Genomic DNA, 12,901 nt, shown 5'->3' on the forward strand with positions numbered 1-12,901 from the left:
AATGGTAGTTGCAGCCATATTTATTGGAGCGGAAACAATTCATTGGATTAAACGTGATTAATTGATTATCAAAGACTGTACAAAACGTTGTACATATTGCATTTAAGATGAAATAATAAAATAAAAAACTCTGTAAATATGTTCTACCCAAAATTCAAGTGGCATAGTTTTACCTACGATTTATATATATTTAATGTTGAAAGTTCAGAGAGAAAAAATTACTTTTTTGTGCTACATCTCAACTGTGGTAGTTAGGCAGTGGCAACCTTAACAAATTTGCATTGTGCGAGCATTATCTCTTTCCATATGTATTTTTAATATATGCCCTTGGGCATAAAGTTGAAGTGGACTGGAAAGTGAATTTGCACAAAGGAACAATGTTAACAAGAAGGAGAAACTGGGCTCATTTATTCACAAACCAATTTATTCCAGCGAGGCGACTGTAGCAGAAGGAGAAGAAAAAAAAAATGTCAGTGGGAGGAAAAAAAAAATACTTTGAATTTATTAAACTCACCAATCTCACAATGCTGACTTTCTCAGTTGCACGATCCCTCGTCATAGGAGTGATTCCGGGTTCATTCTTTAGGTGTCTCTGCATTGTGTGTTTCCCCCTTTTTTTCTTTTCGTAGCTTGTCAAAAGGGGAGATCGAGCGGCACTTTCAAAAAGAAAAGCAGAGCATAGCTGAGAGGTGAAGAAGTCAGAGGCGCTGCGCTGACTTGTGAATGCAGCCCAGCTAGTTTGGGCTCACCCTCCCAATGTTTGTGTGTGTCTTTCTCTGCGCGAGCGTGTGTGTGGGTGTGTGATTGTGTGCGTGCACGCGCTGCAGTGTGTGTGTGTGTTCAGACCAGCCTGATAAATGCAGCACCCCCCTCAGGTGCTATGTGACTGGAGTGATTGGTTAGCACCAGTTGGACTCTCTTAACTCCTTCCTTGCTGGTTTTGCAGAGACTTTTCTCGCAGGTACAAATTCTTTGGGAAGAAATTCTCCTGCAGAACCGCTTATTGACTATATATATATATATATATATATATATATATATATATATATATATATATATATATATATATAGCAGCTTATTGTTGTGTGAGTACGACTGCAGCAGCATGCCCAATTTGCCTGGCACACACACGTCCAGCTCGGTTTGAGGAGTCAGGGAAATGTTGCAGAATGTCGTTTGCACCGTTGTCTTTAATTGCACAGAGAGCAAGGGGTGGAGTGGGGTGGGGAGAGTTACTGCAATTTACTAATGAACTCCGAGGCCCGTGGAGCCTGAGCACTGCTAATAGTGCTGAGGACTCACTCCAAGTCTCAAGAGCTCCTCTACTTGATTGAGCCATGCGGGCTGAAGTGGGGCTGGAAATAATTGAAACTTCTTCTTTTTCTTCAAGAAAAGAAAAGAAAAAATTCCTGCTTGACTTTATGTTGACATAGGAGTGAATACCCGGCGACTGATGTGCGAAAGTTGGTAGAGTAGTCAAAAATTGTACTCGGATCAGAGTGGCACTACGTCCACGTTGCCATGTCCAAGAAATGACCCAAAACGTATTTGGTAAAACAGCTGCTCGTGTTCTGGGTTACTGATCAAAACATCAGTCATTTAATATTTGAAAATTACATCATCAAATAGACCAAAATATGAAATTTGTTTAAAGAGCAAAATTGAAAATAAGTCATATAACTAACGTAATTTACTAAATAACAAAATCAGGGAAAAGAAACTATTTCTTTCAATATAAAACTTATGAACATTTTCCAAAAACTACAGGTGTGTGTCTGTGTTTTGTGAATTTTTGATTAAAACATGTTTGTTCAGTAAAGTTACTCGCAGTGGGAAGAGAACTCAGAAATTTTACGGAAATAAAAGTAAAACGGACAGTGTAGTAAAAATACTCCTAAAAGTAAGTTTCCCCCCCCCCAAAAGGTCCTCCAGTAAATGTAACTGCCTAAATATAACTAGTCACTGCCCAACTCTGCTGACTTGAACTCCTTTGGACTTTTTCATTATTATTTTTAAAAAGTCTCCCTCGCGTAAAAAGAATGCAAATCTCGTATCACATCTATACGTTTTGGGATCTGTGGTTGTTTTTCTTCTCCCCCAAACAAGCCCAGCTTGTGTGTGAGAGAAGGGTTGTGGTCACGGTGTAAGAATTCACTCCTGATAGTGCTATCATGCTATCTTCTCCTAACAAATGGCGCTGTTTTGCTGTACAAGTGCGGGCTTCCAGGTCAGTGGGACCCAGCGGTGTTGGTTTAGGTAACTCTGGCTGTCAAACACTGCTGACCCCTCTTCCCCCCTCTCCTTTTCTCTCTCCTCCCCACTAAGCCTCTAACCTCCTAAGCCAATAGAAACTATAACTTCCACTACCTTCCTAATCGCTACGTCGCTAATCTAGCCCACTTCTTGTCAAGGTATGGAGTGTCGGCCGACTTCGCCGACTCTCCTACAGTGGCGCGCTGCTGTTCTTAACACCAACTTTTAAAACATTGTAGTGATTGTTGGTAATAGCTGCTTTTGTAGTTGAATAGAGAACGGGTTTGACCCCCCTTCACCTTCCTCCTCCTCCTTCTTCTCCCCCTAAACTCCCCCTTTTCTCCTCTGGTTTGAGTTGTGAATGCAGGGCGGCTGTTGAGGATTCAACAAGTGATACAAAGAGATGACCACGTGACTTGTGTGTTTCATAGCCTCTTCATTATTGTGCAGCGAATAACAAGTAGGGGGTGATTATGATTATGCAACTCGACCCTGGAGTGACATCAAAGATAAAAATGTAGGGAGCCTCCTAAACACCACCATACGTTTATTGTTTTATTTTTTTATTTTTTTGCTGTTGATTTATTGTTTGTTTTAAGATTTCGCAAGTATTGCTGGAAAGCAGTGCTTAGTCGAACCACAGGATCCCAACTGCAGATATAAAAGTTTCTGGCTTGTGACTCTTGACGCCTCTGATGAGCGGCCATGTCTGTCCCCGAGGCCCGCTGTGGTTTCTTAGGCTAAGTAAACAATAACCTGGCTTAACGCATGTGTACTTAGCTAATGGAAAGTTCCTCTCCCGCCTAACCCCCTGTGAGCTCCCCGACAATGGCCGCCGTCACAAACAGCTCGTCTCCAAGGAATAGGCTGAGAAAATCCCAGCGAGTTAACCTGCAGAAGAAACCCGCTGCGAAACGTGCCACGGAGAAATCACATCAACCCTCTTTCTATTTTTTTTTTTTTTCACTTGTAGCTACATTAAAAAAAAAAAAAAAAAACAGGAGGGGATGTGCTTTGTCTGGTGGTTAAGGGAGGGCACTGGAGTTAATGTTTTTGTTTGGATTTTGGCTCTCGTGGGATAAACACGGAGCGTACAGCGTGGAGAGTCGTAGTGGAGGACGGCCACGGAGAAACAAAATCAGTTTGTCAGTTTCTACGAGTGCCATCTGAGCAGACTTTGAAAGCTCCGGTAATTATCTCAAACATGTAATTATCTTTGCTTGCCTCTGCGAGGTTGACCCACCAGTTTTGAAGCGTACCTGACGGCTATTCAGCATAGCATACTTTACACACTCAAGAGACAAAATCCAGTTTTCTTCCCCCCCGCCCTTTCAGCAATTATAAGGTTATTTCTCCTTTCTTTGTCTATTGTTAGGAGTTAGGGAGTGCAGAACAAAAAGGGAGGGAGAGAGTTGGGGGTCCTTTTGGTCTGCCCCCGCACCCCCCCCTGCACACACACACATTTTTTTTTCCTTTCTTTTTCACCGCGCATACCATTATCAGGTTCTCTTTTCATTTTGGAAGCGCTGATATTGCAGCGAAAGGGGGAGGGAGGGAGAAAGCAGAGGTAGTTGGGCAAGCACTTGCCTGGCCGGTTATCAGAGAGGCAGATCCTGCTTTATCTCTTCGCCGTTGAAGGCAAAAGCAAACAAGAGTTTACAATAGCTGGCCTTCTGCCCCTTTCACTCACAGCTTTCCCACCAGCGCTCGCTTGAGTGGGAGAATGTGTCCGGAGTTATTGCAGGCCATCTCGCCACTGCCGCCGCATACACATGGTATTCTCGCGGATTTCAGCTCAAGAAAGCAGCGCTGTTGCAAAAGGTCAAAAATTGTGTTAAAGAAAACAGGCGCAGAGGGGAAGGATGCATGAGGAATTCTGAGAAGCCTGACTGTCATCTTCGGATATATATATATATATATATATATATATATATATATATATATATATATACACTTTCCCTGGCACAGCTTGAAAAGTTCAGAAAGGGAAACAAACTTTGATAAAAATGTTGGAAAAGACGGAAATAAATGAATCGTGTAGGAGTCCTGCGATGTAATCACAAACTGTAAACATTTGAATATCTTTATTTATTGTGTGAAGAAATTCTTCTTCTTAAAAAATCAACTGTGGCAAAATAATTCCCACATAAACTTTACTTTTTAAGTTGAATCTGTGACTTCCTGCTTCCCTGGGTTATAAATACTTAGTGACACAGATGGACTTTTCTTTTAGCGACTAGCCACTAAGCTAGGTGACGACATACCTTAAAATTAAGAATAGCAGCAAAGAGAGTCACAAAGTCTCCAGTATATATTAAATGCTATCTATCTGCCAAATGGGGGGTTTAAAGGAGGACGCCAGAAAAATAGTTTTTTTGTCCTACCATTTTAAACCAACTTTAACCAGAACTCTGTGCTTTTGTCAACTTAAAGTAAACCTGCTGATGAGTAAGCTATCATAATAAAAACACATGTGCTATGTGGGGATATGAAGAGAAATTTGTGGAACATCACGCCTTTCACATCCTCTATGTGTGTTACTTTCCATGCACTTCTGCTCTGAATAGTTCATTAGTATTGGGATAAAAGGTGTGGAATTTGCAGTGTTCTGCTGTGTCAGGACAGCAGGGTATGTTACTTTTGCCTCATTTTCTTTTCAGAGTTGAGATAACGCGACTATCTCGGGAGGAAATCTTTAAGCTCCATGAGTTCTCAGGCACCCATTGGCCAAATTAATCAGAAAACATGGCAAGGTGTCAGCTTGACTTTCAGTTTCAAGATTTTACCATATTGAGGTGAGTGAATGGTGATCAGTTTAGGAAGCAGTGTGTGGTGACGATCATGCAGCAGAATTTTTCAGCCTGCCCTACAGTTCTGTGGCTGCCTGGCTTATCTGGTGATCAAATTGTGTATCATATAATGTTAAATGCAAAAGGAGACGAAGGCAGAGCGTTATTTGCCTAGTTGAACACATATACAGTACGTCATCAAATAGATCTGTGGAGTGAGACAGTGGGACAGTGTTGGACTTTTTAGCAACAAAAGCTAGAGGTGGGCAGATCGATTATAATTATTGACATCGATAACATGTCGATATCGGTATCGGATCGATACTAGCATGGTAAGGATGGTATTGTAGTTTCAGATTCCTTGTTGAAATATTCTTTTAGTTTTGTGTCGTAGTTTCTGAACTCTGCCTCAAAAAAAATCATTTTTTAGATTTGATCTGATATGGGGATCGCTTTGTACCTTGTTTAGCTATGGAAGAACATTCGCACAAATTTGTTTAGTTTTTCTCTAGTTTCTAAATATCATTGGTATGTCCTTATAGTATTTTATACACTTTGATAAATATAGTCCAAATTCTGTTATGGCGGAAAAAGCAGAAAAACTGAAGGTCAGACGTTTGATGACATATTAGACGTAAATAATCAAAAGCTTCAGTATCGATAATGGTATCCGTATCGACAATTCTGGGCCCGTATTCGCTTTGTATCAGATCAATAGCAAGATATACTCAGAGTAAAAGGTTGGATTTAGCAAAAACTTTCAGAGTGAGATCATAGTACTGAAATTTAAAAAAAATAAATTTTTTACACATTTTTACCAGCGGTGCCAACAAATTTGTCTCCTGTAAATATCCATAACATCAGAAAAGATATTTTGGGCACAAAAAAACAGAGGGAAGAGCTGGGTGGCAAAGCAATATAACCCCAACCATTTTCTTTATCATTGCAAATGAATTGGCAAGGCAGCATTTCCTGCATGAGCGCTTGTATGATATGGGGGTCTGGCAAGGCGAGAAAGGGAAGCCCCCCTCTCGCATCTTAGACGAGGCACAATGAGAACGCATCGGATTGGAATGCCTCACCGATCATAGCGGAATCTGAATTTCCAGCAAGGAAAATCTTTTCACGGCGAATTAGGAGGGATGAAGGAGGGGATGAGGAGGGTGGGAGGGAAAAGGTATGTGTGGCTCAAAAAAAAAAAAAGAAAAAAGAAAAAAAAAGAAACAGGGCTCCCTTAGCTTGGCGCAGAAGATTTAAGAAGTTTAGCTAAATCTAGGCAGAATAGAATGTGGAAAATTGAATTTACTGAACAATTAGGCATTGAATTAATCTTTATCCTGCGCAGGAGACATGGAGCAGGTTGAGAAATTTTCAGGGGAGGGAGGCGTTTTCTGAGCGAGAGACCACGGCCGCTCATTAAGCGAACAGAATGAATCAAGTGTGAAGCCTTGGGCGCGGAGGGACGCTCCTCCTCCTCCTCTTCCTCCTCCTCCTCCTCCTCTCTGTTTCTGTTTATTCATCTGTTCATCCTCTGAATTTACATACATTTAAGGTGTCCCTCTTCTTTTTGGTGCTTTTAAACCGTTGTTTAAAAGCACCACAGGGTAAGTGTGTGTCTCTGTATTGTTTTTTCTGGTCAAGGTGAGCGCTTTTGTTATTATGGCAGGTGTGCAAGTGTTTGCGGAATAAAAAACCCCCCCCAAACTATTTGTATGTGTGTGTTTGTGCAAGCTAAGTGACCAAGCAAGAGAAGTGTGTTTGAGAACACACACATGCTGCGCAGCCCTGTGTGCACCGGTTGTGTTATCTCAGCCGTGTGTGTATTAATTGCGTGTTAGATCAGAGCTGGGCCCCGTTCCATCCAAAGGGCGGCCTGTGATTATAAATAAACTCCCCTCTCCTTCCCCTTCCCTCTCTCCCGTCCCCGCAGAGATGCCACCAGGGCCCCGTCTCGGCCCCGCCCCGTTTCCCATGGGGCCGCGGTGGCCACCTCCCAGCAGGCAAAGCGCTCTTTTGTTCAATTACAGCTAATGTGGTAATTTTCTCTCTTTTTTTGCCGTTTCCCCCTCTGTTTTTTTTTTTTTTCTCGTTCTAATTATATTTTCAAATGGAATTTGTTAGAGAGTTACAACAAAAAGGACATGGAAAAAAAAAAAAGAAAGGAAAGGGAAATCACGTCCTTTTTCACAAGCCGACGCTCTTGGGTTTTTTCACTTCTCACCGCTCGACATCCCCGGGGGTGGGTGCTGTACTAGTCTTCTTTACGGAGCTCTGAATAAACATGTTTGGCTTTTTTTAAAAAAAAACTTTTTTCTCTCTCCATCTCTCCCTCTTTTATATTTGTATTTTTTTAAACAGAGCAGATTTGGACAGAGTTGGCAAACGCTGCCGTTAACTGTTTGTGTTTTGAGCATGTGGTCTGGATTACCTCACTTCTGATGTGCTCTGGAGTCACTCGGTCATGCATGGGTGTTTCATTCCCCCCCCCCCCCCCCCCCCTCTTGTTCTACGGTCAGCAAATAAGAACAGAAAAAAAACAACCCAAAAAACAATCATCCTTGGTTCTTATCCCCGTTAAAATCAGCATCCCTGTCCCTATCCCAGTCATGCCGTCGCGCAGGAACTTCAGTCTTTATTGAATAGCCTCAGAGTCTAATTTGGAAAACGATTATATCGTCCATGTAATCACTGGATTATAATTTCATAGCCTGGGAACATCAAAGCAGCTCTAATCCGCTCCAAATGTGTTGAATTTGCTGACTTGTATTTTCTCCGCTCAAGTCTACACTCTGTTTTAAACAAATCCCATGTCATGAAATAATGTCTTCCTTTCTTTCAATAAAGCAAAGATCAACTCCAAACCCTTCACGCAACGGCAGCAGCGCCAATCGCAGCGTCCCAATTGAAACCAGTTGTTCCCGTTCCCACAACGTTCCTCTCCTCTCCCCTCTTCTCGTCCTCCTTGCGGGTTTCTATCACTCATTTCGTCACAAAACGACCTAAAAGCACACGTGCACACCCCCCCCCCCCCCCCCCCCCCCCCCACACACACACAGCCCCACTTTGATATCTGCCTCATTTGATTTCGCAAAGCAAAGCTAGGCGGGCGGGCGGAGGAGGCTCGATAAGCATTTGCGTCGCGTTCTGTTTGTTTGTGATGTAGAGTCGTTTCGGAGGCATTTGATTCAGTTTCCCTTCTCCTGTGACGTCTCCTTTCTCACCCCTGTCTTCAGCGCTAATGTTGCTTCGCAGAGCGCCGGGAGACATCTGGTTTGGTTTCACTCACATCTAGCAGCCTTTGTGTGTTCGGCAGGGCCCGTGCGGTTTCTTTGCTCTTTTTGTGTACGTTCATGTGCAGCGTGGTGCCAAAGCAGTCGTCTCTGTTGAGTTTTGTGGCGCTCTGTTCACGCCACAGCGGCAAACCTTTGACGCGTTTCGGTGGGATTTCGTGTGATGGACGAGCTAAAGTAATCATGAAAGGGAAGCGGAAGAATTCCAACGTTTTGTCGAAGTCCGAAGTGTGCCGTGCCGTTCGGACTGGATGGAAAGCGTCTGTGGTAGAGATGCACTTGATCCGATATCAATATCTGCATCGGTCCCGATATTGAAAAAAATCCTGGATCGGGAATCGGTGACAATGTGGCCAATCTATTTAGTCTAACTCTATGTGCGACCTTATGCTTTATTCAATTTACATTTTCTTGCACATTTTGAACCATTTGAAATATTTGCTGCTGTTTTTTTTTTTTTTTTTTTTTTTTTTACATGTTTGACCAAAGTAGTTCCCTATTGTTTTTGACAGATTCAGTTTATTATTTATTTTACTTTGGCTGGTGCACTCCTAATTGCACTGACTGAACAAATTAAAGTTGTTTATACATGTTTGATGAAACTTGTGAAGCAATCAAGTGTTCTGTACTGGTGCAGAGTTATCAAATTAATTTCTGTTTCTGTAATTTGTGCCAGTGTTTTTTAAAAAAACAACATTTAAATTAAATTCAGCTCTGTTTTTCTGTATCGGCCGATGATGAACCTCAGATATTGGTATCCATATCGGAAATGAAAAAGGTGGATCGATGCATCCCTAATCTGTGGACATAAAATTTCAAGTTTTGGCACAGATTTTCTATTGGGTTCACATCAAGTCTTGAACTAGGCCATCATTGCACATGTTTGGATTTAAATGACCAGCTCTGGCTTCGTGTTTATGATTTTTGTGCTGCTGGAAAGTGAAGCTCCACTCCAGCGTGTGAATACAAATCAGTAAAAGAAAAGCGTTTCTCAGTGAGGATGGTGTGTTCAGGTTCAGTTTTGGCCTCATCTGACCAGAGGGTCTTCTTCCACATGTTTGCTGTTTCTCTGAAATGGGTTTTCTTCTTTTTGCCGCTCCGAAAATTTTGTAGCGTTAAAAGAATGTGTGGCTTATGTTACACAGAGTTGCCTTACATCTCTCACACTGACCCGTGAGGCTCGTGTTTTATGATAAAGTCAGAGACGTAGCTGTTATTGTCACCAGAATCTTCGGTAATAGTGTCACATTGTAGCGTTTTCCTGATGTTGTGCAAGTCTGCCATGTATCCTTTTCCTTGACCTTCTTACAACTATTACAAAACCGAAAATGAATGCAACAAGAATTTGTCATCTTGTGAGTATTTCCATAAGTTAACATCCACAACAAGCTTGTAAAATAGAGGATTCGTGTTATTTAAAATTCTGAAAAAAGAAATTTTAACTTGATTTCGTCAGCTTTTGTAATAAAACACTTTAGCTAGATGTATGGATTTACAAAATTGTTTAATGCGTGTTTTAGTTTGTAGTGGTGGGGATAAAAGTGGCTTTTTGAGTCAAAAAGTCTCAAGGGGGAGTGAATACTTTTGCGAGGCAGTAAATCTGCATGTATGAGTGCGATGAAGGCTTCGATGTGTCAATAACTGTGTGATTTATTGTATGTACACTATTTGTGGCGTGCGGTCGTAATGTTTTCAGTCGTTTCTGGGCCATTTGCTAACCACTGTCCAGCGTTCAGATGACCCTCATCTGGCCTTACATGGAACCGACTTGCTATATATAAACTCCAGCTCTTGTCCAGTCGGTAGCTACACGGCTGCATCATAAAGTTGTTTTTTTTTTTGTTCTCGAAGTTGGCTACGCTCAAACATTTTCATTTGTTTTCATTCAGACTCGGCCCGATCGGTGTTGCATTTCATTTTGTTTAAGGAAAGATTACGGAAAAGCGTTTGCTTATTTAATTTAGCTTTTGCCATGCCCAAAATGAAACCTAGCTCCACTTCACTGTGAGTCGTCGTCCATTTTTAAAATATTTTTAACATATATTATTTTTATTTCACTTGTGGACCCAACAGAGAATTTGTACCGATGGGGGACTGCACGAGTTTTTTTTACCTTCTGCTCTCTCCCTCTCTGCTCGGATGACATCACTCCCTGGCGCTTGCCGTAGCCTATCTTAAGTTGTAGCTGTTTCGTATTCTCATCTGCTAGTGGTTTGGGGCAAATGGATGCGGCCACGGATCGCATGCTTCAGAAATCTGGGAACTGAAGCAACATGTTTGCTCTCTATTGATCTGGACCGGCCTTTTTGAGAAACGTCTAATAATCTGCATTTTGTGAAGAAAACAAAAAAATGTCGAAGGGCCTCATGAACTGCAGGGTGAGCTTGTAGACTGAATCCTGAGTTCATTTTTGAGTTTGAATTTGTGTCTGTTTTTATGCCATTGTTCTGGAAATGCTCCAATCAATGAAGTAGAGTCCGGAATCAAACTATATTTTAAACTTTTCAAAAGTTGATGTTTTTTGTTGTTATTTGACATAGTGATCAGAGATCCAATGGCGATCAGAAAATAGAAATACAATTTAGTTTATTTTTCCAGATTTCACAATAAAACACTTTAGCCAGTTAGTTTTAGTTTAGAAAATGGCTTTTTGTGGCTCTGGGTGAGTTTTATTTTGTAGTAGCGAGGGTTTCCTTTGCTTGGAATGCATTCAATTAAAGAACAAAATCTGACCTATAAATGCCTTCACCAACATCATACAGTAAAACGTGATAGGGATATGGATTTTGATGTAGAAACAAATTGTAAATACAAATTCATTTTTTTTTCTGATGGATTCAAAACAGTTTTTTCTGTCTTTTTTTTTTAATATGTAATGGTATTTGAGGGGAAGGGGAAAATAACAAAATCAGTCAAAATTACGACTGGCAAAGGAAAACAGAAGTCAGAATTACCTTGATTGGTGCATCTTTAGATATCCACATTCAGTTCACAAATTAAAATTGATTAAAAACAAAAACAACAAAAAAATAGATGTATTAAAAATGGCCGTCTCTTTGGTTGCCTCTCTCCCGAACAGACATCCTGGAACAGAGACCACGACGACACGGCATCCACGCGCTCCGGAGGCACGCCGGGACCGTCCAGCGGCGGACACACGTCTCACAGCGGGGACAACAGCAGCGAACAGGGTAAGAGTTCAGCAGCAGCAGACGCTTGAAAAATGAACGAGAAGAGAAAAGTTCCTTACCTCTTATTTCACATTCACTTCTTTGAACTGATAAGTACTCCTGTTGTGGATGAAGGAATATTACACCTGTTGTCTTCCTAACATTCTTTGAGCTTCAGTACATTCGCTCAGAAGTCGATGGAATCGGATTCTCCTCATTTTGGTGCCTAGAACCCTAGATTTGACGTTCTCTTCCTTTGTCCTTTGGTGCATTGTGAAGCTCGGTGTGTTTTAAAGAGAGGCAGACAGAAACGGCGCGCTGGCTGTGTTGGGATTGACGCTGCGAACCAACTGCACACAGAAATGCAACTTTATGTATTATTGAGGTTGATGTCAGGGCGAGCAGTTTGCAGGGTTGCCTGCTCCAGGAGGCAGAGCCTGGGTAGGAGCAGAGAACGCTGCCATGCCTTACGAAGTCAACACACACGTTCACACACCGTGTTTCCAACTAAAGTACTGCTTCTTTTTTTTTTATTATTTCGCCAGTACTGGTCAGCGCTGAGGACTCAGACGTGTAGCTTACAAAGAAATGAAAAATAGATCATGTGGAAGAGAGGAACGGGCTGATGAAAGAGCCCTGAAATTACTGGGCCCCAAGACAAAGAGACATTGTACAAGTGTGTGTCCACTCCTCTACCTTTGATGCGTAATAGTCTGGGAGCAGCCAGCCAAGAGCTGATTGGTCGCTCTAATGAGCATGCTCTGTGCAGAGTTTGGGCTCCTGTCTCTGCGACCTTTCCCCCTTATTGACCAAACTGACACTTCATTTTTCACATCTTTCCAATTATAGACTGGCTCCTTATACTACAATGACTCTGTCTCATCATCTCTCTGTCACCTCACATCTCTGTTTTTCTAACTCTGTCTGGACTCTCGTAGGTTTTTGTTTTGCCGTTGGACTTCATTAGAGGGTAAAATGTGGAGTAGTGAGGATCTGTGTGTGTGTGTTTGTTGCTGAAGCTGTGTGTTTTGAATTCTGCGATGAATTTAGGCGAGTATAAATATAACTTCTCATCAACTTATTTAAAAAAACATGACTGAGTTTGTTAAAATTGCTTTAATAACTTCAGGTTTTAGTTGACAGTTCGGGACGTAATAATATAACTACCTCTGAAAAAAAGTTATTTGACATTTTGTTTTTAAAAATTGCTTTTTTTTTGTCACAAAAGCGGCAAAACTTTTACTAATCACAAACTATGTTTCAAAGGATCAGACTGCAACACTCCAGCATAGGTTGGACTTGTCCACATATTTCCATGCTTGTTTTATTTTGTCTTGTCTAAAGGGGGGCCTAATGCCAAAAGATTTATACAATTTTGGTTTTCCCAAAACAGAACATC

The 12,901-nt window shown here is 41.5% G+C and overlaps 1 protein-coding gene and 1 long non-coding RNA gene across 3 annotated transcripts in view; one reads left to right on the top strand and one right to left on the bottom strand.

Annotated features, from left to right (window-relative positions):
* Window positions 1-12,901, top strand: part of meis1b (Meis homeobox 1 b) — a 107,742-nt gene that overhangs the window by 9,669 nt on the left and 85,172 nt on the right. For both annotated transcript variants that reach the window (XM_028006013.1, XM_028006014.1), the window contains exon 7: window positions 11,412-11,523. In XM_028006013.1, the coding sequence (XP_027861814.1) occupies window positions 11,412-11,523 (112 nt within the window). The remainder of the gene's footprint in view (window positions 1-11,411; window positions 11,524-12,901) is intronic.
* Window positions 404-1,006, bottom strand: LOC114137443 (uncharacterized). The gene is made up of 2 exons (XR_003593994.1): window positions 515-1,006; window positions 404-440 (listed from the first exon to the last, which is right to left on the bottom strand). It is a non-coding gene; the product is annotated as an uncharacterized LOC114137443 (long non-coding RNA).

This window comes from Xiphophorus couchianus, chromosome 22 (assembly GCF_001444195.1).
Source record: "Xiphophorus couchianus chromosome 22, X_couchianus-1.0, whole genome shotgun sequence".
Lineage (NCBI taxonomy): Eukaryota > Metazoa > Chordata > Actinopteri > Cyprinodontiformes > Poeciliidae > Xiphophorus > Xiphophorus couchianus.